Here is a 25659-nt window from a genome sequence, read left to right on the forward strand (position 1 = left end):
AATATTTCTGGGTTAGCGGAGTCTGTAACCTGAAGCGTATGTAACCTGAAGTGTATGCAACCCGAGGTACCACTGTATACAGCTGAGTGCTCTTTGCTGGGCAGAAATAACACTAAGCGGTGTTGTTGACTACAACTCCCATCAGCCCCAGCCAGCATGGCAAGTGGTCAAGGAGGATGGGAGTTGTGGTCCTACAACATTTGGAGGGCGCCAGTTGGGGAAGGCTGTAGCCAAACAAGGAGCATGAAAATGGTAAGTTGTTTCTTCACACTGAGCAGGGAATAACATCTTTCTGCTTTTTAATTCCAAGGTATACTCTGTGTACTGGTCACCTGATAATACGATCTTATGAATGAAACACACACACACACACACACACACACACGATCAGCAGAGGGGCCTTCACTGACCTCCGTTGAGGAGCTGGTACTGTACACTGTATCCTTGCACTTCTTTATCGCATTGTGGCTCCTGCCAGCTGACCTTCAAGGAGGTAGGCCCCAGGGCAGAGAAGACTAAGCGCGTAGGCGTGTCAGGAACACCTAGCTGCATCCTGGAATCTGAGGCAGAAAATCACAGGTTTGGATCTGAAGGCAGGGAAAGGCCTTGCCCACAAATGGGGAAAGCTCCTTATGTGTCTCAGGAGAACAAGCAGAATGTCCCCTCATCAAATAAAGGGCTAGTAGTCAGGCCTATTGAGAATCTGGCTAGAAGGACTTCAGATGCTGAGGTAAAGCAGCTAGCTGAGTGGAAGAATAAGGCTGTGTACACACCATACATTTCAAGCACTTTCCCCCTCAAATAATTACACCATATAGAACTAAAATTTCCAGCGCCCTTAACAAATCACAGTTCCCAAGATTCTTATTTTTGTGGGGAGGGGGAAGCTGCAGCTTGAGGGCCCTCTGTCAAAGAATGAAGTTGATTTAATTAAGCAGAAAAAAGAGGGAAGGAGATCTGATTTTCTCCTGCCACCCAAACCTGGATCCCCCCAGGCACAGCAAGGTCCCGTGCAGAGGCCAGGTTAAGCTCACTCACCCTGAAGCACTGTGTCCAGGTTGCTCAGTGCCTCACGGACATCTTCGGAGTGAGTGCGGCCCCTGGCCTTCTGGGGGACAGCATAATGTACCCTGGGCTGTGTGCCTTGCCCTGACATGCCTGCACAGAGAAACAAAATCAGTGCTATCAACACAAAGGCTTGGGCATGGCAGGGGTGACTTGATGATACCCTGAATCCCTTATCTAGCCCAACGAAAGAATTATGAGCAAATGTTGCAGAGACGGTTAACTAAGCAACTGGTGACAACCTTCAGATGTCACCAGGACATCTTTTTATGGTGAAAAAAGGAGGTTTTCAGGGTATCTCAAGGGTTTGCTGAGCCTGATCCAGAGCTGTGCCATCCAATTAAACTTGAACCTTGGTCTATGAGAGTAAATTTCAAGAGGGACATTTTGCACTGTTCTTCCTGCAGCTTCTCAATTTAAGGCCTGTGGATACAGACACAGACACAAAACAATAGCTTTGCCAAGGATGAAAAACACAGAGTGCTGCTGCGGGAGCCACACAAAGTCACGTGTGTTACTCAGCTTGGATAGCTGTAGTCACTGAAGTGCTGCAGGCTGCAAATGGAAGTTGTCATGGTGAAGGAGCATGAAAGTTTGGGTGTGGGGAGCACAGTGAATTGCTGCATGCACACACATGCACACAAAGCTGGTGGAAGACTGGAGGAAATTTCATAACATGGATAGATTAGCTGGTTATAGGATGAGTCACTTCAGGTAGGGAAAACAACCAGGAAGACAATGAGCCATGCTATGTCATCCACGATACCTAGGTATTTGGAAATCCAAGAGGGCCCGTCAGCCATGACTATAGAATCCCGAGCATCACTATCGCCATAGTAACCCTTCACCTTTGCCCTCCTGAAGCCCTCATCCTGAGGCATCAGGACCATCCTCCCAGCATCTTCATGTATGGGAGGGAATATCCTCCTGGACTGGTCTACAAGATAGGGCAAAACAGAGAGAAAGAAACAAGCACCATTGAAGACACCAAAGGGGATTGCAGCGCCAGTGTCAGGCGCAGAGCTAGCACTTGGGATATTTCAAGTCAGAAGGTAGCCATGGAGGCTACAGACAAAGTCGCAGAAAGCAAGCCCACCAAGTAAGGGAGAGAGGAAGCACAGGAAATTTGAGAAAACTCCTCAGCGTAAGAAATGGGGGGGGGGGGAGAGAAACAAGGACAACCTTTCTCTTGTGATGCTAGCACCTTGGGATAAGTCCTGAACCACCACTATACCCAGGCAGAAGAGACAGAGAGACATAGGTTTTGTAGTGTGCTTTTCACACACCATGATGTCCAGGTGACAATCAATCTTGCTGATGTTGGTACGAAAACCTTGAAACTTGTCAAAGGCTATGTACACATTAGTGGCTTAAAACACAGAGAAGTCACCAGTGATGGGGTGGGGATTTCTTCACCAGATGTGCATTGCTTGATTTGTTTCCCTGGCCATGCAACCCCCATAACTCCTATTCGATGAAGTTGTCGTCTACACATGTGTTGTTATCTGCACGTGTGCAAATCTGTCTGCACTGTACGCATCTCAGCTTAACCATGGCTTGCATTTTCAAATCAGATGGAAGCTGGTTTGAGGGAAAGTGCACCGAATAGGGAGCATTTCTCAATAAACGACAGGATGCATATAGAATGCAGCTAATGCCATGTGTATATTCAGCTTCAGACACCAGGAATGGGAGCACACTGGAGCCAGAGTAAACAGTAATGTGTACACAGCCAAAGTTTCCTCATTAACCAGTTTGCTACAGGACAGGAGGGAGCTTCATATCACAAGTAGATTAACTGGTTATGGGATGATGTTCAGCCCAACACTCACCTTGCCCAGACACCACTGTGGCATACTCCCTTGTCTGAGATGAGCTTCCTATTGTCCTTCTCTCGTGGTATACATGTGGACTTAGATAGTTGTAACTTGTTGTCACATTCCGGGTCAGGCTTCCAACGCTGCCAGGGAAGGCAAAATCCATTCGGCCATTCATGTGTTCTGGAAAAGATTCCATTCACTAAAGTTAACAACGTTCATGATCAATATCTGTGGGTATGTATACCAAGCTAATTAAGCCAAACAGAGACCGTGTACGAAAGATCTGTCAGAACATTCCCAGTGCCTGGGCTTTATTCCAATCTTTAGCTGCAAGTCATTTTGCGGCTTCACATCAACTATTGTCAGCCTCATGAAAAGCAAAAATGCAACAACCGCCCCACCGCCACCACATCACTTAAAACTACAGTGCCAAAGGAAGCTCCAGTACTCAGCCATGTCAAGATGTTGTTAAGAACTAAACAGACTTCCCCAGCAGGTAATTAAAATCAGAAAAGGGGATGCTTGAGTAAGGAAGTGACGCCATATATTTTAGTACTGAATTGACTTTGCATGGGAAACCCTGCAAACGAAACTATTAGCATGATTTAAATCCATTTTACAACCAACCAACCAACCACCCACAGGTTAAAGCCTGGTTTCAGACCCTTGGTAAAAGACGAGACATGACCACAAGCAACTGGTTAGAAACATGCTGACATTAATATAATACGTTCATATAAGGCAAATATACCTAACAGCTATCAGCCTTAACAGCTAAATGGAGCCTCTGGATTCAGAGGCGTTGTAAAAAGGTAAAGGGACCCCTGACCATTAGGTCCAGTCGTGGCCAACTCTGGGGTTGCGGCGCTCATCTCGCTTTATTGGCCGAGGGAGCGGGATACAGCTTCCAGGTTATGTGGCCAGCATGACTAAGCTGCTTCTGGCGAACCAGAGCAGTGCATGAAAACACCGTTTACCTTCCCGCCAGAGTGGTACCTATTTATCTACTTGCACTTTGACATGCTTTCGAACTGCTAGGTTGGCAGGAGCAGGGACCGAGCAACAGGAGCTCACCCCGTCGCGGGGATTCGAACCGCCGACCTGATCGGCAAGTCCTAGGCTCTGGGATTTAACCCACAGCACCACCTGCGTCCCAGGCAGAGGCATTGTACCTGTGGGATAAACAACTGGGGGTGGTCATCGCCCTTGTGCCCTGCTTGTGAGCTCTTCAGTGGTATCTGGCTGGCCACCATCAGAAACAGCATGCAAGACTAGATAGAGGCATTTACTAAAATGAACGTTATAGAATGAAAACTAGAAAGCATTGGCTCCTTCCAAATGGCTATACAAATTAACAATTTCTGAACGACCATTGGAATGCATTAAAGGCAAGGTGAGTGATTGACTACACAGTGTACCATCCCCTACATGAACCTTTGTCTGTTTTAGAAGAAAATTATTATGGTGTTTTTTTAATTGGGGGATTTTGAAAAACCCTCACGAAACTAGGAGGAGCTGTTGCCTTATAAGTTTCTGGGTACACCCAGTGGCCCTGTTCAAAACAATGAAATAATTCCTGTTCTCATTAGAAACTGATTCTTACCCTGAGAAGCTACCGAGAAGATCGGCCAAGTTCAACAGAATTAAAATAACTTTTTTGAACAACAAAGACAGTTCTGCTTTCCATAACTGGGTTTCTCTGTGGAAAACCTTTCCCATTTAGTCATCGGGTTGAAAGCGGGTAAACTCACAAAGTACCACTGCTAACGCCACAAGTTCTTTCAGAGGGTGGCTGTAGACAACAATCTTTTTAAAAAATCTGCTATGCTGAATGCAGGGCTTTTTTCAGCCAGAACTCGCTGGAACTCAGTTCCGGCACCTCTCAGGCAGGCACCATTGCCATTCTAAGAGAACGAGGGAGGTGTTCATGGTCAGTTCTGACACCTCCTTTTCTAGAAAAATAGCACTGGTTGAAAGGATCCATGCCATTTGCAGGTGCAGCCTCTTAGCACTTTCCCAATTCATACCTAGGGTAGGTGATGACCTTGGCACTGCACAATGCATACTATACACAGACAGATCACAACAACATTATGCAAGCAGACTCTGTTACAGGTGGCCAAATATATTACTCCAGCACCAACACCAACATGTATCTACTGTAGCGATGGGAAGGCTAAAATCTGGTTCTAGGCCCTTGGGAGGAGGACGAGACACAACAGTTACTGGGAGGGAGGGAAGAAGGCAGTCGTCCTTCACCTGGTTGGGGCTGGGGAGTCCCACTCCTTGGTAGACTGCGGCTGGCTGCATCACTGTCCACTAGCTCAGAGGGGGTGCTATCCTCATGGAGGAGACCCTCTGTGTCCGAGGAAAAGCAGCTGCTGTCCGAGTAACGAGGGATCAATTCTGCTGGGAGCCTCCAGGCGACGCGTCGAAGGTCCAGCTCCTCCCCTAGCAGCTGCACATATTTCCACCGAGAGCCTTTTGGAACAAGTCAAGCACTTGCGTTGGCATAATCAGAAGGGCGCAATAAAAGCAGGCAGCCCGCCGCCTGCAAGTTACCCGCTGCAGCCCTTCGTTATTCACCTAGTCCTAGCACTGAATTACGGGGACAGCACAGAGCTCATCAACAGCAGCATTTGCCTCGCCAGGCAGGTAAGTGGCCTGCCTCACTCATGTACTGTGCCAACTGAACTAGTGCTCAGCATATGGAGGTTACGTTTCTTAGTGAAATCCACAAGCCCCACTCTCCCAAGTTTAGTCAAATTATGTTGCGCACCGGCGCGTGCACACACACACACACACACACACACACACACACTCTCTCTCTCTTTCAAAACAGTAGCTAAGGGGGCTGTCACACAAAAGATAAAAGGGGTGGCATCCCTCTGCTTCCTCCCCTTTCATTCCAGATCGCTTACCCCTCTTGGTGTGGCAGCGTTGAAGGACAGCAGAAACTTCACTGGGGCCCCAACAAGGGAACTGGAACAGTGATGCCCTTCCTTATAAGTGGTGGGGGTTTAAGTCCCCTTCTCCTATCAGGAACTGGATCCTAGCCTGCACCCAGCTTTGGCTAATGGGGAGCCAGATTGGGGACTTGGGCTGCGCCAGGGGCGGAGCCGACAGAGCAGGTAGGCTTCCCTCGGATCTGCCCCTTGCCCATTTCAGCAGCCCGCACGTGGGGCACCACCTGTTTGTACAGAACGCCAATATCCTATGCATGTTTCCTTTTTATAAAGCAAGTCCCACTGAGTTCAGTACCACGGCCTTTGGAAATCCATCCCCAAACCAACAGTAAAAAAAGCCTTGACTACAGGAGCAGGAACAACCTCCTTACAGAACACAGCATGCGCCACCTGTGTTTGCAATGAATGTTAGAAACTTATCCAGTGTTTCCTGATACTTGGTATTAATTGTACATGCTACAGCTTACTGGAAACTGTTTTAATATGACTATCTTAACAATGTTCTTTCAGCTGTTGTTATGTTTTACGGTTGTACACTGGCTTCGGACAATTTATATATAAAGCAGTATAAAAATGTTTTAAAATAAATAAATGCAATTTTAAATAGATGGCATCTGAGCATGTGAAGCACTGCATAGCTACAGCCACCTCTCCCCACCCTCTACTTGTCTAGAATTAAGGGACAAGGCTTCAAGACCAGAAAGTTAGATCCAGAACCTTTCTTTGTAAAAATCAACCATCTAGCCAAGTACATGAGGCTTTCAAGACTCCAAAAGTAGCTGTCACTTCTGTTTTTATTTATATAGCCTAATCTTTGCAGAAAAAAGCAAGTATTTTGCAGTTATGATGGGCAATATTGGTGGGTTTTTCACTGTAACATCCTCAGCTTCTGAAAGCATTGTTTACTAAGGAAAAGGAAATGATAACGCAGCAAAGTCAAAGGTGAATGGTTTCAGAGAAGAAACTGCAGCTGGTGTCAACAAGAAGCTTTGGCCAATTTAAAGAGCAGCAGGAATAGAAGCCTTGAACCAGAGATCCACATACACTCAAATTTGTGTGCATGTCTGTCAGGGGTTTAGGTGCAGAGGCACGGGCAAGGGAGGAAACAGAGAGCGAAGGGGAGGAGACAGAGGAAAGGATGAGTGATGACGACGACCCGAGATCTCCCAGTCTTTCCAGTGAATCAGAGGATTCACAGAAAGGAGCACCAGTGGCCAGGGCAAGGGGGGAATCTAGAGAGGCACCCCAGGAAGATAGAGCCAGAGGAGACTCAGGGGGGAGCAGCTGGAAATCGGGACCAGCGTCACCGCCAGGAAGCAGGGAAGAGGAAAGGAGCCAGGGGGGAAGCGCTGGCAGCTCACCACCCAGGAGGTCGTTCAGAGGGCACTGGCTGTGGGGGTGAGGCTGGAAGGACGTCCGTGGAGCAAGGACGAAGGACGTGGAGGGCGCGAACCAGCCGGGGGCCCCTCCTTCTTTCCCAGAGAAGCAGCACGGGCGCAATCCACGCCTCCGCCAGGAGGAGGAGCCGAACCTATGGAGGTTGGAGGTGCAAGGGCTCAGTCAGCAACCAGAGCCCTAGCACCGGCAGCAGTGAAGGCGAAGCCTCCTAGAGGGACCAGGAAGTGTTACGTCTGTGAGCAGCCAGGGCATATGGCGAAAGAGTGTCCCCAGAGGCCCCACAAGCTTACTGCAGCCTCAGCAATGGTGACTGCAGCAACGCAGCAGGGAGGACCACAGCAGGGAAACGACAATGTCTGGCTGGAGGAAGAGGCACTGGGGCCCAGCCAGACGTGTTAGTGACGCAGTCCCCAGAGATTTTACAGCCAGTGAACCCCCTCCCGCCCAAACCAGTAGTGAGGCTCACAGCATCTCTCCAGCTGCCCAATGGAATCACCATGGACGTGCCAATCACCATCGACTCCGGCAGCAACGCGGACTTTATAGGGCAGGAATTTGTCGACAGGCACGCTGTGCAGTTGCTGCCGGCCACACTGCCCCTGCAGGTTGTCACTGTGGATGGCAGGGAGCTGCTAGGGGGGCAAGTGGTGAAGCAGACGCCACCAATGGTGATGCGACTTGGAAATCACAGGGAAGTCATCAGCTTCAACGTCACTCAACTGTCTGACACGCCCATTGTATTGGGCATGAGTTGGCTGGACAAGCACAGCCCAACGATGGCTTGGTTCCAGAGGCAGCTGGTTTTCGGCTCTTCCTTTTGTGCTGAACACTGCATCGTACCCAGGCAGGAAGGAGAGGAAGAGGAGTCACAGCTGCTGCTAGGCACGCTGCAAGCGATTCCCCACAAGTACGCAGAATTTCTGGAAGTTTTCTGCGAGAAGGAGGCGGACAGGCTACCCCCTCACAGACCATATGACTGCAAAATTGACCTGCTGCCGGGGGCGGCGCTGCCTAAAGGGAAGCTGTATTCCATGTCTGAGGACGAACTGCAGGAACTCAAAGACTTCATCGATCATAATTTGGAGCGCGGTTTCATCCGAGAGTCTAAGGCAGCGGGGGGCAGTCCTGTATTCTTTGTTAAGAAGCGAGACACACCCCAAAAAAGACTCGTAGTGGATTACAGGATTTTGAACAGTGTGACCAAGCCGTCGGACTTCCCCATGCCCCGCATCGACGACCTCCTGGCGAAGGTACGGAAGGGAAAGGTGTTCACCAAGTTGGACCTGCGGGGGGCGTACAACCTCATTCGCATGCGGGAGGGTGATGAGTGGAAGACAGCCATGTTCACGCCACTGGGTACCTACGAATACAGAGTTATGCCTTTTGGACTGCAAAATGGCGCTCACGTTTTTCAAGCATTTATGCATCACGTGTTGGCGGGACTTCTCTACAAGACGTGCGTCTGTTTCTTGGATGACATCCTGATCTTTTCGGAGTCGCAGCAAGAACATGACAAGCACGTCAAGGAAGTGCTGGGCAGGCTAAAGCAACACAGGCTCTACGCCAAGCTGGAGAAGTGCCAATTTGACGTGCCGGAGGTGGATTTTCTGGGCTACAAGCTGTCTGACAAGGGGCTCGCCATGGACAGCGCCAAGGTTCGAGCAGTGTTGGATTGGAAGAGCCCACGCAACCGGAAGGAGGTCCAACGGTTTGTCGGCTTTGCGAACTTCTATCGCAAGTTTATCAAGGGCTTCGCGATGCAGACGGCGGCCATCACTGACACCCTTAGCTCCAAGAAGAAGAAGTTCATCTGGACAGAGCAGGCGGAGCAGTCCTTTCAGGCCCTCAAGCGTCTCTTCGCGTCGGAAGAGCAGCTGCTTCATGTCAACCCCAGCATGCCGATGAGGGTGGAGACAGACGCTTCGGACAGAGCAGTGGGGGCGGTCCTGCTGCAGAAGGACCAGCAGGGCGTGTGGCGGCCGGGAGCGTTTTACTCCAGGAAGCTCAGCAAGTCCGAGCAGAACTACACCATATGGGACAGGGAGTTGCTGGCCATTCATGCAGCGTTCAAGGCGTGGAGGCACTTTCTGATCGGCGCCAAGCACACGGTGCAGGTTTGCACGGACCACAAGAATCTGGAACACTGGCGCACGGCACAGTTCCTGAACCAGAGGCAGATACGTTGGGCTGAGTTCTTTGCGGACTTCGACTTCCGAATAGAGTATGTCCCGGGGGACACCAACATCATGGCAGACGCTCTCTCCCGCAAGCCACAGTATCTGGAGGACGCAACACCAGCGGCCGCCATGCACATCTTTGCACCGACAGTGTGGGCGTGCGCCGCGGCGACCGTGGACCTAGAGGCGGTGCGGCGAGCGTTGCAGGGGGACTCCTTCGCACAAACGAAGATGGCAGAGGTGCGAGGGGGCAAGGCAGCGGCCGACGGTTTCCAGCTACGAGATGGATTGCTCATCCGTAAAGGGGCCATCTACGTGCCGGGTGCCGAACTTCGAGCCAAGGTGCTTCAGCAGCTGCACGACGCACCCACGGCCGGGCACTTTGGCAAGGAGAAGACGGTGGAATTAGTAGCCAGGGATTTCTGGTGGCCTGGAATGAGAGGGGAGGTCGCAGACTACGTGGCGAGGTGTGACACTTGCCAGAGGGCAAAGACGGTGCACAAACCGCCGGCTGGACTGTTGGAGCCGCTGCAAACTCCGGTCGAACCTTGGGAAAGGGTGGCTCTGGACTTTGTCACGGATCTGCCCAGCTCAAGGGGCAAGACGGCAGTGTTGGTGGTGGTGGACCTGTTCTCCAAGATGGCGCATTTCATTCCGTGTGCTAAGGTGGCCACGGCAGAGCAAACCGCCAAACTGTTCATAGACCACGTGTTCAAGGTTCACGGTCTGCCACGGTCTATTCTGTCCGACCGGGGGCGGCAGTTCATCTCGAACTTCTGGCAGAAGCTGATGGGCTTCCTAAACGTCAAGATCAATCTGGCGTCGGCGAGACACCCGCAGACCAACGGGCAAGCGGAGCGAGTCAATGCCATCATGCAGCAGTACCTGAGATGTTATGCGAACCAACAGCCTGCGACGTGGGTGGATTACCTGCCGCTTGCAGAGTTTGCCTACAACAACACGAAGCACGTATCCACGGGCGTCACGCCGTTCTTCGCCAACAACGGGCGGCACCCTAGAACCTTCCCGGGACTGGAATGCAGGGGAGAAGGGGAGCCGCAGTCAGCAGATGCGTTCGCGTCGGAGCTGCAGGAAGTCCACGATCAGCTGCGGCGCCACCTGGAGCTGGCTAAACACGCATACAAGGTACAAGCGGACAAACACAGAAGGGTTGGCGAAGAGCTCCACGTGGGAGACTGGGTCTGGTTAGCAGCCCACGCAGTGCCGGCCAGGTCGTTGGCCAAGAAGAAACTAGGGCATAAACAACTGGGGCCCTACCAAGTCGAAGAGCAGGTCAACCCGGTGGCTTTCAGGCTGGCGCTTCCGGAGGGTTCCAGAATGCATCCGGTGTTCCACAGATCGGTGCTCACTCCCTACAAGGCACCGCACAGGTTCCAGGAACCCGGAACGGCGCCGAGTCCGCTCAGAGAAGGAACGGGGCACGCGGGAGTGGCACAGGAGGAGCGCATCAACGAAGTCACGGAGATTTTGGACTCCAGATGGGGGGAAGAGGGAGTAGAATACTTTCTCGCCAGGGAGGGCACCCCGGCCAGTGCGAACAGCTGGGTGCCGGGCTACGCTTTAGACGAACCTCTGCTCAAAGACGAGTTTCATGCCCTCTTCCCACATAGACCTATGCCAGCGGACTTTTTCGACGACTGGCTTTTCACGCCCACGCTTTCGGACAGCACGTTCAGGGGGTTCGACTCGGACGAGGAACCGACACGAGACGTCCGTTCCCCGGAGGGGTCACCCTCGGGATCTGTCTCAGAACCCTCGTATTGGTGGGACGATAGGCCGGAGGAGCAGTTCCGCAGGAAGTGGCTGGACTGTTCCGGCCGAGCAACGCCGCCTGGAGGAAGTGCGGGAGAGACGGACATGGACATTTTCGGGGACGACCCTGGTTTCGAGCACGGCGGCACAGAGATGGAAGAGGAGGTGACTGTCGTCAACGAGAGCAGGGAGGAAGACCCGGAAGAGTTCCGATGGAGGCCTGCCACGGGAAGCGACCGATATCCGACGTTCGTCCCTTTGCAACAGCAGCCCCCAGCTCCAGCACCGGAAGGAGGGGAGGGGGGACTGGGGGGCTTCGAGGGGGGGATGGATGTCAGGGGTTTAGGTGCAGAGGCACGGGCAAGGGAGGAAACAGAGAGCGAAGGGGAGGAGACAGAGGAAAGGATGAGTGATGACGACGACCCGAGATCTCCCAGTCTTTCCAGTGAATCAGAGGATTCACAGAAAGGAGCACCAGTGGCCAGGGCAAGGGGGGAATCTAGAGAGGCACCCCAGGAAGATAGAGCCAGAGGAGACTCAGGGGGGAGCAGCTGGAAATCGGGACCAGCGTCACCGCCAGGAAGCAGGGAAGAGGAAAGGAGCCAGGGGGGAAGCGCTGGCAGCTCACCACAGGAGGGAGGGCAGGAGTCAGGAGTGGCCACACCTCCATCGGGGAGCGAAGAAACGGTTAAGAGGAAAGTGGAAGGTTGGGCGCGCGCGCCAAGTTCAAATGCAGAGGAAGGCGGCGCAGTGAGCAGCCCCGAAAGGGAACCAGGTCCTAAAGCCCGGCGCAAGGAGGCAGAAGGGTCCGGGTCAGCGTCAGAAGAATCCCGGAAGGAAGAAGCCCCGGGGGGTAGAGGGACCCAGAGGAGGACAGTCAGGAGGAAAAGGTGGAGCAAGGCTAGGATATTAAGTTGGTGCGCACGGGGCGGAGACTCAGACGGAGCCTCGCCGATCTAGCTAGTAGACGTAGAGTTGCAGACAGCAGCGTGAGAATGGAAACTGTAATTCAATAAAGACTTTTACTTAATGACCGCTGGCTAGCGTGATCCTCTGTGAGCTAGGATCTTGAAGCAGCTCTGACTTCATTGCAGTGAAATGAAAGGCAAAGCTGTTCCAATAGAGTTGCTGTGATTGCCCTCGTTTTTAAGAAAGCTTCCTTAAAATTCAGATTATAACTAACAGGTTATAGCTCTCTGGTTCATTATATATTATTGAATAAGGTTACCATTCATAACAACAAAAGAAGATCCCTGCTGGATCTGACCAAAGGCCTATCTAGTCCTGCATCCCATCTCACACAGTAGCCAACCAGATGCCTACATAAGCCTTCATACAAAACATAAGTACAGAATCGCCCTGCCGGCACCCACCCTGCAGTCACTGATATTCAGATGCTTGCTGCCTCTAATTCCTGGTGGTAATACAGTAGTTCTGGGCATCACATGCTATGCACATAGTCCAACACAAACTTAGATGCATATGTCAGCCCATTAATTCAATGGACTTAAGTGTGTCAGATTCTTTGATGGCCTGTAGCCTGCCAGCTGTTCTCCACCTGGACAGTAGCAACTTTAAATATTCTCCTCTCGCTATAACATTTTCTCATACATTTGCTGGGAACAACAGTGCTAAAGGTGGAGAAGGGGTGGAATTTTTATACGTAAATGTGAATTGCAGCTGAAACATTGCACATATTTCTTTATGGAGTTTGGAAGACAGACTCTGTTAACCAGTGCCCCATATTTCAGGTCAGAAAGGTAGATGGTAGCTCTCCCACAGGACCTGTTTTTTGTCCCTCCTTGTGAGCCTTGAGCCTCACATTGAGCCTTCTGAGTTTATTGCACAGAACGTGCTCCTCAGCAGAGGTGCGCTAACGGCACATCTTAATCAGTCTTGTTATTTGCTTGCAAGACAGTCACATGGCCTAATACTTGATTGTCATAAAGTTCTGCGAGTGCATCTAGGCTCTGCACTTAACTAAGCCACATGGCAGCGGATGGTACTCATCACAGCATTCCCTTAAGTGCTACAATCTACAGAAGCCGCTGCATTGCATTCACAGATGCCATGGGATGCACTTCAATACAAGTCCCTAGTGAATCCAAATGTGTTAGAAGCAGAAGATGTAAAGCACACCTTAAGTTTCCACAAGTAGGGGTTTCTCTGCCTTGAAATAAGAAAACCTATTTGACTTGTGGCTAGAAATTGCTTGGTAATATGTTTTTGGTTTTACATTCTCCAGAAATCTAAGGCTCCAAGAAACAAAACAAAACATTTTTGCAAACTTCAGCAATGCACTGTACCAGAATCATCTGAGACGCTAGGGTGTTTGCTACCAGCTGGTGAGCGCAGGACATCTGCGCTGTACATCAGGTAGCTATCATAGTCCTCTCCTCCTTCAGCATCAATTATTGGCACATCAGGGATGATGGGAACTGCAAGAAAACAGAAAGTATTCGTATACTAAGGGCTTTCTATACATTTTAAACTAACATACCCCAAACACATTTTATTTTTAAGGTGACAGCAGCAGAAGCTTCAATCTAGTTCCTGTGATATTTCATATTGAGTGACAGGGGATAGTTTCATTGTGGTAGAGGAGAGGGATGGATGGATAACAGCCAACTACGTAGCTCGTTGGTGTTCATTTAAAAAAGGGATGTGTGCACCAGCACTAGGGTTGCATGACAGGATAAGACAGCTGCTAATTAATGCACACACTTAAAAAAGTTCATAAATAGTTTGATACTCGTTACCAAATGTCATCACGATCAACAGTCAAAAGGTGTCCATGACACCTGTGCAACTACATTCTATGGGACATGCTCCCTCCAGGAACAAAATATATCATGCAACACACACACACCCAGTTGAAATGCAAATTCTATAGTGGACATATCAAGCATGCCGAATAAATGAGAATCATTCCAAGTGAAAAACAAGATCTGCACAGCACAAGCTTGGCTATATAACTCACTGGACATAGGGCGCTTGGGTTGTGTGGCCAAGTTAATAGTAGCTTCTCGTTCACGACCCCATCCAGCTCCATTTTTGGCCTTCACTGTGTAGCGATAGGGCTGCGATTCCCTTAAGTTTTCAATCAGAACCATTCGCTTCTTGGCACCCTCCACCATGACTTTCTTTACGGGCCCAACGGGTCCTGTAAACAAAATGTATATGTAAATACCTTTCCCCATTCAATTGCTGTTTTTGCCTCGTTCCATATTGACCATCTTTGATTTATGCTAAAGACAGTATGCCTTTCCAATGATATCCCAGCCTTATGCTGACCCCATTGAAAGAGCGTTGTAATAAAACAAAGGGAGATTTTAATGCCATAGAGTGCATGCAGGTGGCTTGAATTATTCAAGGTTTACTAGCATCCAGGAATCACAAGTGGGAAGACTGCTACTACTGCAGTCATGTCCTGCTTAGGAGCTTCTCATAGGCATCTAGTTAGCCACTTTGAGAACAGAATGCTGGACTAGATGGGTCTTTGTTTTGATCCAGTAGTGCTCCTCCTATGAGCGTATCCCCACTTTGCTATGAAGCTCACTGGATGATTTTGGGCCAACCTCCCAGGGGTGTGTTGTGAGGATAAAATGGGGCTGGGGGAGTAGATCTATGTTTTGCTTCTAATCACCATGATTTGAGGTTTGTCTGCAGCTCTACCACTGTGAGATTCGACAACGGCAGACTCCGTTGGCATTCTCTAAATGCACACAACTGAATAATTGCCCAAAAGATGCTGACTAGTTCAGCCCGGAATAACAGCTTGCAAGGTTGCTGCATGATGAGGGTAGCAAACAGAATCCACGCTTACTGTTGACCTCGTTGACAAGTCCATAGCTGACTTCGTAGGCTGTGATAACTCCATTAGTCTCGGCAGGCTCAGCCCAGCTCAGCTGTGTCACAGTGGAAGAGACTACATTGAAAGCCAAGCGCCCAGGCTCACTAGGAACTGTGAAGTTGAAAGAAAGGCAAGAACATGGGAGCAGTTGGATACACTTCATGCAGTTAATGGAATGTGAACAACAGCCCCAGCGGATGAGGCTGGTAACATCTCAAATTAAACTACGGACAGTTATTTTAAAACAAATCCCATAAAATCTATCGCTTCCTAGGTAGTCTAGTCCACTGTTGAACCACTCTTACCATTCTCCTAGTGTTAACCCAGGGATCACCAACACGGTGTCTGTAGTCATCACTGTATCCAACAGTATCTCCTCTGGTGCCCATGAAAGGTCTCATAAATCCACAGTGATCAAGAAACTGTGCTCTTCCTGCTTAGTTTGCACTGGCTTGGTCTCTCCTGTGTTGAACACGCCCCCTTGAACATGCCCACATTTCATTGGATGCCAGGATTGGACATCCACCCTCCCTTCTGCTCTCATCAGAGGGGAGGTACAAAGAGCTTCTCTCTATGAGCGAGTGGCTGGTGTAGGTGCCTCTCTCCCATTGATGCGGGACTAAGAAGTGGCATGCCTGCACTGTTTTGGGATCCTGTCCCCTTTTTTGTTCTTTTTGATCTGCCATGCCATACCTTCACAACAGACATTTTGTGACTGACAGTCAGGGCACTTTCTCAAAATTCCACAAGCGAAAACGGTTGACAACCTCTGGTTTAGCCAAAATCTGTTTCTTGTAATCTTCACCTATTCATTCTAGTCCTGCCCTCTAGAGCAACAAGCCTGCTTTATTTAACAGTATTTCATAGATTCACAGAATTGTAGAGTTGGAAGGGACCATGAGAGTCACCTAGTCCAACCCCCTGCAATGCAGAAATCTTTTGCCCAACATGGGGCTCAAACCCACAACCCTGAGATAAAGAGTCTCATGCTCTACAGACTGAGCTATCTCCAGGTGGCCATCTACCAGGGATGCTGCATCGTCATCCAGCCCTGTAGATTCTATACTGAGTGACAGCTCAGATTAGATGATTGCCAAGGTCCTTTTTCTATGCTTCTAGGGTAACATTGATCTAAAGCGCAGCAATGAGACTTTATATCACCAACAGTGCAATTCTATATATGTCTACTCAGAAGCAAGTTCCATTGAATTCAATGAGAGAAAGGTACATGTGCACAGGATTGCAGTCTCAGTCTTTCTTACTGAACCTGTTTCTTAGTATTCATTCATCAATGTTACCCTTAGCATCAGGGACCAGAGAGCTCAGAATGAAGTTGACACGCAGAATTACTTTGATATGTTGAATATTTCTCTTATTTTCATGCTTCCTTTCCTTATAAACACAGCATTTGTTGTGTAGTGTCTTGCCTAGACTGTCCACAGCTCTATGGTCACATTCACACCACAGATTTAAAGCAGGGCTGTGTACACATCATACATTTAAAAAGTGCTTTTTTCTGGTGGTACGCAGGGGTACACATACCCATAAACATTTTGTGAATCTTTGTACTTTTGTCCATTTACTGTATTTATTTCCCCCCGATTTGAACTATAAAATGGTGATTTCCTTGAGTCAAAATGAGAGTACCCCCTAAACATTTTTTTAAGGAAAAAATCACTGCATTTAAAGCACATTGCTTTCCCCCAAGGAATTCTGGTGGCTATAGTTCACCCCCTCACAAAGCTAACATACCCAGCACCCTTAACAAGCTACAGGTTCCAGGATGATTTAGGGGATATTTCAAATGTGCTTTAGATGCATGGTGTGTATGCAGCCCAAATTTAAAGCACATTTAAAACACTTTGCCTCATCTGGCAAGCCGAAATGCTTGCCCCAACAGCACCTTAGTGCGATGTTGAATTCCTGCCTCCTTGTCTGCCATGGAATATGCCTACTTACGGTCCTCTAGTGTGCGGCAGTGGACCACTTCGGAGTAAAGCCCCTCGCCCATATCGTTGTAGGCACAGGACTGCATCTCGTAATCACAGTAGGGATACAGATTAGTCAACTCCGCTGATGGCACCTTCGAATCAAGCAAGCGAGCTTCTGACTCAGGGTCCCCTTGGATCCAGTACTTCACCTGGAGGCCAAAGAGAATCCCATTTGCTTTCAAAGTCTTGCTTACATCATCAAGAATAACAAACCACCATGTGATCAGTTAAGGAAAGTCCCCATTCTAAAACATGACATCCACAGAACGCAATTCATGACTGTCCCCCATTTTAGAACATCCACATCTTCATAAACCTTGGGAGATATTGAATGACTCCAGAGTGCTATGCTTGATGTGATGTATAATGAGAAAGAGAGCAGCAGCAGCAGTCAATGCTGGGCTGACATGACATAGGAGGGCAGGACTACACAGACCTGCAGGGAAGCCACTCTAGGCCCTGAATTCAGTGCACGTGTCAGCCAAGATTGTACCCCCACATTCATAATAATTAGGTTTATTGCTTGGCAGGTCCATACCTTGTACCCTGCAGGTTTGCCAGGAGGTGGCAACCAGTTGAATCGGATCTTTCTAGAGGTTAGTGCCTGTGCATTTGGATTAAGGGGAGCTCCAAGTATGCCTCTGGGAGGCTGCGGTTGCTGGCCTAGGAGTTTCGCCGATGCTAAGCCATCCACAGCTTCTGCAGGAGAAAGAAAACAGAACGGCTTCGTTTGTCTCTTTAACCACGTCCCAAGAGAGAGGCATGTGGACTGAATAGTAAAGGCGCTTGATTGCATCCCTTAAAAGTTGTGGATTCAAGTACCACAGGTGTGTGACTCTGTCAACTCATACCACCATGGCTGCCTCCAACTAACCCATCTAGTATATAAACTTGAACAGAACATTAGACAAAAATAGCTAGCTGGAATCAATCACCGGCTAACAGAGTCCTTGGGCTAATGTAGAATAAGTCTGGAAAAGTCAGTTGTGTAAGTGGAGTTCCACACATCTATATCTGGATCAAACTCATTGTTAACTATTTTCTGTGGTTTGTGAAATATTTACCACTTTGTTGCTGTTTGCTTTTCATAGAAACACTCTTGCCTATTAATAGTTGTGTACAGTACAGAGGAGATGAAGAGAGGAATTCAGTGTTGTGCTAAGGCACATGATCCCCCCCCCCTCTCCCCACCCACAATGTTCTGGGGGTTCTTCTGATGCCCCCCCTGGCAATTTTGGGGTGGGGTGGAAGGAGGAGAGGGGGAAAAGCCACTCTAACAATAAACATATTAGGATGTACTTCTGAAATCACCTTAAGTGTATCCAAGTGGAAGTTACGCGATTTAAAAAAAACCTGTAGCCTTTCAGACTAAATTTAGCATTTTATTCTTATTTTACAAGGCAGCTGAGGTTGCTCCTTCAGAGTCTATCATGAGTGCAAATAAATGAAACTTTTTGCATGCAGACAACAATTTAGAGCCACATTCTGCTAAGTAGGCAAACTAGTGGAAGCCAGAGCAATGAGTCCTGTTAAGGCGATGGGACTTTCTCTCCTTTCCTCCTTCTGCCCCCCCCCCCCCCCATAACAACTCTGGGAGTTAGGAGACCCCTAGGACAGCAGCAGGTGGATAAGAGGGGAGATTGTTCCACTGGGCAAACTGAAGTGCTTGCAATCACAGAACGACTGGTAGAGAACAACATTTAATTCACCCCCTAATGTGGATTAGCACAACCACAGCATTTTCAGAGCTTAATTGATTTCTGCAGGTAGATTGACGTTTACAAGTCTGCCTTTGTCCTTGTCTAAAAAGATGCTACCCTGTTTACAGCCATTAATTCTTAGAACATCACACGAGCCATTGCTTGCCTGGTCTGATGGGGAAGTTCCCACAGTACAGATTGCACTAGGAAATCAGAGCTGAAATACTAACCCAAGGGGCAAAACTACCAAACTTCCTCATAGAACATTTCTCCTTAGGGGACTTGATGAGAAGAGTAGTGTAGAAGAAGTTAGAGAAGCAGTAGAATATTAGCAACCACCTAAAGACTAATTCATTCTCTGACCAAACACATCTGGTTACTGGACTTCACTGCCTTGTTGCACATGCATCATGCACAACTAGAACATTCAAAATATATCATTGGCCACCCATGGTAAGGCATATCCCACTGAAGTGTACAGCAACACAGTAGAGGGGAGACTTGAACCCAGGACTCCAGTGCTGTCTGTTTACTGGACTAGATTGAAAGTCCTTAAATGTATCATGGTGCCAGACTTTACCCAGCAGTATATTATATCTATTCGAAAAAAGATTGGTTAATGAAAAAATTACATATCTTTCTACTCACGAGTGTTGAACTAATTGGCTGATGAAGAATTCAACAAAACAGTAGTTGTTATCCGGAAACACTGTTCAGGAGAGTTCAGAGTTGGACATCAGAATCGGACATTTGCTTCACAGCTTGCTCTCCACTGGGTAAAGTCTGGCACCGGGATTCATTTAAGGACTTTCAGAGACTTTCAGAGACTTCAGTTTGCTAGTTTTGAAGTTTTGAATCAGTCCATGAAGTTTTTCACATTGTAATTGTTTCTGGCCATTGTATTGCTTTTGATATTGCTGACTCATATTTTGCAACACAGGGGTTTGTTTGTTTACTCACTGGACTACACTGGCAGCTCAGATATGGGAATCTAGATTTGGTATCTCTTATGCACCAGCTTTTTGCTGAAGTCTCGGCAGTTATGTTTGTCTGACAGGTTCAAGCTTTTATACAAAACAGAACAACAAATTGGCAGATAAACAGAAATAAAAAAGGTGCTTGCCCTCAGAAATTGATGAAGCTCACCTGGATCGGCAATTGTCACAATGGTTTGAGGGTATTTGCCAACCTTTGCACCGAACCTGGGGTTGATGAGATCCACCGCAAACTGTTTCAACTGCTGATTGCGAAGAAGGGAGTCTATCTCCGTCAGCTCCAGCAATTTCACCTGCACCTCTTTCCGCTTTTCCCCAGGCTGGAAGACTATATCACCCTCCGCAAAAACATAATCCTTGGGAAGAGAGAGAAAGAGTTCGCTGAACAGTGTACTGATGCAACACAAATATTTTCTACATCTCTAGGACCATATAATGGCTGAACAACCATCAAAGGGTCTTCCCAAAACCATGGCTATCAAGGCTCTCCCATTAGTCAGCTCTATTGTGCTTACTTTGCCTTCCTGGGCAGTGAGATCCCGTGTCCTGTATGTTATCTGAGACTTCCCGTTGTCCAGTATGTCACGAAGTACAGGGATCTTAGCCACCTGGTCGAAGCGGCTGTATGAATAAGCTGGCTCCTGGAAGCGAATGATGCTGTTTGCTAAAGGGATACAGAGACAGTGGTGATGGTGATATTGTGTCTACTAAGTGCCACAACTCATAGAACAAAACTCACACTTCAATATTACCCTAACTTGTTTTCTAACATTCGGTGGCTAACTAGTTCCAACACAACAATTAATCACCCAAGGATACTCTGTAGAACTGAGAAAGGTAGTCAGAGCACTGCCATGATATAGATCTAAAATTCAATCCACAAAAGGTCACCATGTTCATCTGCGGCACATATAAAGTGATGTGTATCCCTACATATGGCTGTACAAGACGTATGGAGAACCTGTGCCTCCCCCAGATGTTGTTGTTGGACTATAGCTCCTATCAGTCCTAGAAAACATAACCAATGGTTAGAGATGATGGGAGCTGTATAGAAACATCTGGAGGCTGAGAAGTTAGCTTACTGCTGCTTTACAGGAATTCTGTCGGAGTTTTCAGACTGTCCAGAGACCTTCTCTGAGAATGTTGCCTGAGTTGAATATGCCATCATTACCTGATTGGCCTACAGACACATTTACCTTGCTCTTTAATAATGGTGATGTTGACAAGCCGGCGCCCAATTTCTGCAGTTCCCACAGGGACATCAGTGGCCTCCACTTGCAGCTGCTTTTCATCATCATCTTCTTCCCTGATGAAGAGGGGAACCCGGACATCCACCTGCTCCACTCCTTCCTGAAACTCTACCATGCCGTGAGCATCTTGGGTAGGGATGGAAGCACAAAAAAAGCACATTTAGAGGGGAAGGAGTTATTTAGAAAAACATGCAACTCTTGGCTTTTATTGGAGGCCTAGCCATCAGCTGGTTGTAAACCTGTGTCTAGGCGGCATTAGTTCCGACTGCAGGTGGAATCCCACCTTGTTGACTGCTCCTCAATAAAAATAAACAAATCCCTTCACCATATGTCAGTGAGAAGGCTACAGTAGAATCTTCTGGTTTCCTATGCGGAGGGAATGTTTTGTACAGAAGAGCTTAACATCTTATAAGCCCCCACCTGCTGTATGACATGATAAAGTCCAGACAGAGGTTTACAACCTTGGTGAGAACTAGGACAAAATGTAGCATTCATCATCACCTACCTTGGTCAGAGATTACAGTGTAGTAACCAGGGGACACTTTCAGATCATTGAAAGCCTCTTGTGCGACATGCTTCTCTGTTACTTTCACAATCTCATTCTTGGCTGAGCGGGGAGCAGGGAGCACTGTGTCCACGATTGTGTGGTCCTGTCTGAAGAAGGCAGGGGGGGATGGGGGGGAGAGGAAGATCAGGATCTATTTACCTAGGCTATTGGCAATATAAAGTCACTGCTCACATACTCTTATACACAATGATTTTCAGCCACTGATCTGGAACAAGTGCCAGTGTGAAGACTCTTTCCACAGCAATGGGAAAGCTACTTCACACCACTCAAATAGGGAGTGCTTGCAGCATATCCATAGAATAAACATTACTACCACACTGAAGGGGTAACACAGGTCACAGTTCCTGGTGTATGTGAATCCACTTCCTCTGCTACAGTGTTCATCACAGGGAAACACGGTAGTGCAGAGAGCAACCATGCTAATGATACAGTTGTAAGAAGACATCACAGTTTCTGAGTGGTGGGTGAAAACTCTCACAGAATAAGCACAGCAATGGAAAGTATCCAAACGTCTACACCTAGATGGAAACCAAGAAATGAATTCCTTACCTTTTCCCAGCATTTGGCTGCAGCCTGGAGAGTAAACAGACAATATTCATAATTTTAATTACAATCCAAGGAGAAATACATAGATTTTTTGGTTTGGCCTTTCAAGCTTCATACACATTCTGACCTGGGGAAAGCTGTTGGGACAAGAGTTCTAATCCTACTACTTTATATTCTCTATATTCTTCCAAGGATGCCCCCTAGACTTAATCACACCAGACATTCATCTTTAAAAGGAGCACCCACTGGAAGAGATCTCACTGCTTCTCTACATGCCAGTTGCCCCCTCCCAAAGTAACTCACCTGAATTTTGTCTGCTGAAATTTGTGGGCACCGGGGATAATCCTGTAAACCTCATTGAGCTGTGAAGAGGAAGAAAGAGTGTCACTAACTCAGATTTCCTGGTGTTCAGCCCAATGTCCAGATTAAGGGGTTTAGTTAATTCCACTTGATTTCCTTATGTTGAGCAGACAACAACCATATGCTGTCTCTTAACTCAAATCCAAGAAAAGGAAGCTTGCATTGGCTTGATTGTATTCCCCCTGCCCACCCATTCCTCAGTAGCAAACCCAGTAGGCAGCATTTTTCCTGCTCCTTACATTCTCCTCCACATCCTTTTGCAGTTGCTCATGCTCACGGCTATCTGGTTTTGCAAGGTTTTGGGTGAAGAGCCGGGCCAGTCTCAGAGACACTCCATATGGAACTGGATTCAAGGAAACAAATCAATCAGCAAGAAACACGACCAGGAAATAGCATGCATATGGAGACATGGGGGTGGGTGGGCAGAAGCAGTAGAGCCATTTTATTATTGTTAGCTGAATTTTGAAATCAAAGGCTAGAATCTGATTTAGGACATGTCTGTCAGCACACATAATCTGATTTAATAGCGATCCTGTTTCCTTCCCATCAGCCAACTGTAGTTGCGTGAGAGACCTAGGGATCTCTAACAGATAAATTATCAGCACAGTTGCTCATGGTGATACTGTTCTCTTATATGGCTGTATCATCTCAGAAAGAAAACCAGGGGTGAGGGAATGCCCCTTGTTTGAAGAAACTCCAGTGTCAAATCCCTTTTCAAGTGGAAAGCCAGCAGGGTAGAGACTTCAAGCCCTCAGGGATAAGGTTTCAAGCTACACAGACAATTTACCTAACTGGAGAGAAATTATGACATGGGGAAGTGTTCTAAGAAGTAATTTCCCACATGCATCATGTGAGAGGAATGTGCATGTTCGAATCAGCTTAGGATCAGATTCTGAGAGGACAGAGGGACCACTTTCCCCCCCACCATCTTTGGCTCCAGTTAGCCCCTTCTCCACCTTGCAAAACGGGCACTTACTCAGGTCCTTGGGATTGAGAGCTAAGGAAGAGAAGCCTTCCTTGTGCACATTGTTGTTGATCTTCCAGTGAACTGTGTCTCTGCCTTTCAGGTTGCCGCTGCGAACCATGGGAGTGTCTAGGTGGTCCGAGGTCATGAGGCTTTTTCTGAGCAGGTAGTGGTCCTCCTTGAAACCAACAGTGCGGCCTTCGGAGAAAGAAGAGGAGTTAGAACATAGAAATAGCAACTGCCCTGTTCAAGCTTTACATCTTTCCCATAGACAAGAGTAATCGGAATAAGAGGACCTCACTTCAAATGCAGAAACAACTTGTTACCTACCTAGCAAGTAGTTTTTTTCTAGATGAGAGCCACTTCTAGTTGGGTAAATGGAATTCAGGTTGCTGGCAGCAGGCTGTATTATTGTATAATGCTGCCAAACACCTGCCCTCTTTTGACCTGTGGGTCTCTATGCTCACATAACAATGGTACTTGTTTCCATGCCTTTCGTTTGATTCACATGTTACATTTTTAGCATGTACCCATATTATATATGCCAGAAACTAAACATTTGGTGTACTGAGATACTTTTTTAAACACACACACTCTGCATATGTATGTATGTATGTATGTATGTATGTATGTATTCCACCCTTCATCTGTATATCTCAGGGTGATAACATGGGTACATGGTAAAGAGCACTCCTGACTGACCATGGTTCCCTACAGTATATACTCTCATATGGGAATATTTTCCTGATACAAATGTCAGTCATGTCTGGCTGCTTGGTTTCCAGGGAATGAATGCAGAGCCCATCCTACCCACACCTGTGCCCATCATGCAACATGGCTGAGAGTAAGAAAAGTCTACAAGCTTACGTGCTAAGAGATTAGTGTGGCGCAAGCCCCCAAAATACAAGCTAATAAATTTGCACACAAATGGCTTAAACTGAGGTTACTGTTGATGTAGTTTCTTGTGTGACAGATGCTTCTCTGGCATGTTCCAGGACACTGTAATCCATGGCTGTCAATGTTTCCCCTTTTTTAAGGGAAATTTCCTTATTCCGAATAGGATTCCTCGCAAGAAAAGGGAAAAGTTGACAGCTATGCTGCAATCAGAGTTCCAGTAGTAGTCATGGCTCTGTTCTGCCTAACAAGACAGGCTTCAGAATTTTGCCTCAGGCCTTATCTTTTACTATCTAGGGAATCACACAATTCAATGCCATGTGTGTGCTTTGATGATGTGAGGCTTCAGATAGCGATACTTCACATCTCCAAAACCAAAGGGCATCTGGTAAGGGGCTTAGAAAATCCTTGCCTGCTTTAAGACCGCAGACAGCAGTTGCCCAGCAGTGTTCAGGGGCAGATAAAACAAGTGGCTAACTCAGCTGCCAACCTCACAGAAATTGCTTTTTAAGTTATTTCAAAAAACTCTACACCCAAGGCCCGCAAAATGAAGAAGATATAGACAAATTCCTTGGAAGATATGGATTACAAAATATCTCTCAGCAAAGTAAGATGGACTTGAACCAGAGAATCTCAGAACAAGAGATAGAGGCTGCCATTCAGAATATGCAACTGGGCAAATCTCCGGGACCAGATGGACTGACTTCTAGATACTACAAATCGCTGAAGGAATGGCTGATTCAACCACTAAGAGAAGTTTGTAATGAGATTCTTGAGGGAAAAAGGGCACCTGAATCGTGGAAAGAGGCATATATTTCACTCATACCAAAGTCAGAGACTGAAAAGACCCAACTCAAGAACTACCGCCCAATATCACTCCTTAATGTGGATTACAAAATTTTTGCAGACATTTTGGCAAAAAGATTTAAAAGAGTTTTGATGGAGAAGATTCATAAAGACCAAGCAGGCTTTCTCCCTAAAAGACACCTAGCAGACAATGTAAGGAATGTAATAGACATCTTGGAAAAGCTGGAGGTGAATATAAACACTAAAGCAGTATTGATCTTTGTGGATGCGGAGAAAGCCTTTGATAACATCTCTTGGAGTTTTATGAGGAAGAATCTTCATGGGATGGGGGTAGGCCAGGGTTTTGAGAATGGTATGGCTGCAATATATTCTGAACAAAAAGCTAAACTGATTGTAAATAATGTTGTGACTGAGGAACTTAAGATAGAAAAAGGAACACGACAGGGGTGCCCAATTTCCCCATTACTTTTCATCTCGGTTCTGGAGGTGTTGCTGAATATGATAAGAAATGACCAGCAGGTCAAAGGTGTGC

The 25659-nt window shown here is 47.6% G+C and overlaps 1 protein-coding gene across 7 annotated transcripts in view; it reads right to left on the reverse strand.

The window, feature by feature from the left end:
- The window catches only part of ITGB4 (integrin subunit beta 4), a 78956-nt gene that overhangs the window by 6695 nt on the left and 46602 nt on the right, over positions 1–25659 (reverse strand). For 3 of the 7 annotated variants that reach the window (XM_081185068.1, XM_081185067.1, XM_081185069.1), the window contains exons 20-37: positions 23439–23624; positions 22702–22805; positions 22406–22464; positions 22106–22129; positions 21494–21642; positions 20935–21114; positions 20254–20402; positions 19890–20094; positions 17582–17742; positions 17012–17192; positions 15026–15163; positions 14180–14362; positions 13506–13637; positions 5145–5366; positions 2898–3065; positions 1832–2002; positions 1039–1158; positions 411–560 (exon numbers count right to left, since the gene is read on the reverse strand). In XM_081185068.1, the coding sequence (XP_081041194.1) occupies positions 411–560; positions 1039–1158; positions 1832–2002; positions 2898–3065; positions 5145–5366; positions 13506–13637; positions 14180–14362; positions 15026–15163; positions 17012–17192; positions 17582–17742; positions 19890–20094; positions 20254–20402; positions 20935–21114; positions 21494–21642; positions 22106–22129; positions 22406–22464; positions 22702–22805; positions 23439–23624 (2682 nt within the window). The remainder of the gene's footprint in view (positions 1–410; positions 561–1038; positions 1159–1831; positions 2003–2897; positions 3066–5144; positions 5367–13505; positions 13638–14179; positions 14363–15025; positions 15164–17011; positions 17193–17581; positions 17743–19889; positions 20095–20253; positions 20403–20934; positions 21115–21493; positions 21643–22105; positions 22130–22405; positions 22465–22701; positions 22806–23438; positions 23625–25659) is intronic. The other 4 variants (XM_081185071.1, XM_081185070.1, XM_081185072.1 and 1 more) reach the window with 4 other exon arrangements.

Source organism: Podarcis bocagei (genome assembly GCF_964188305.1).
Source record: "Podarcis bocagei genome assembly, chromosome: 2".
Classification (NCBI taxonomy): Eukaryota; Metazoa; Chordata; class Lepidosauria; order Squamata; family Lacertidae; genus Podarcis; species Podarcis bocagei.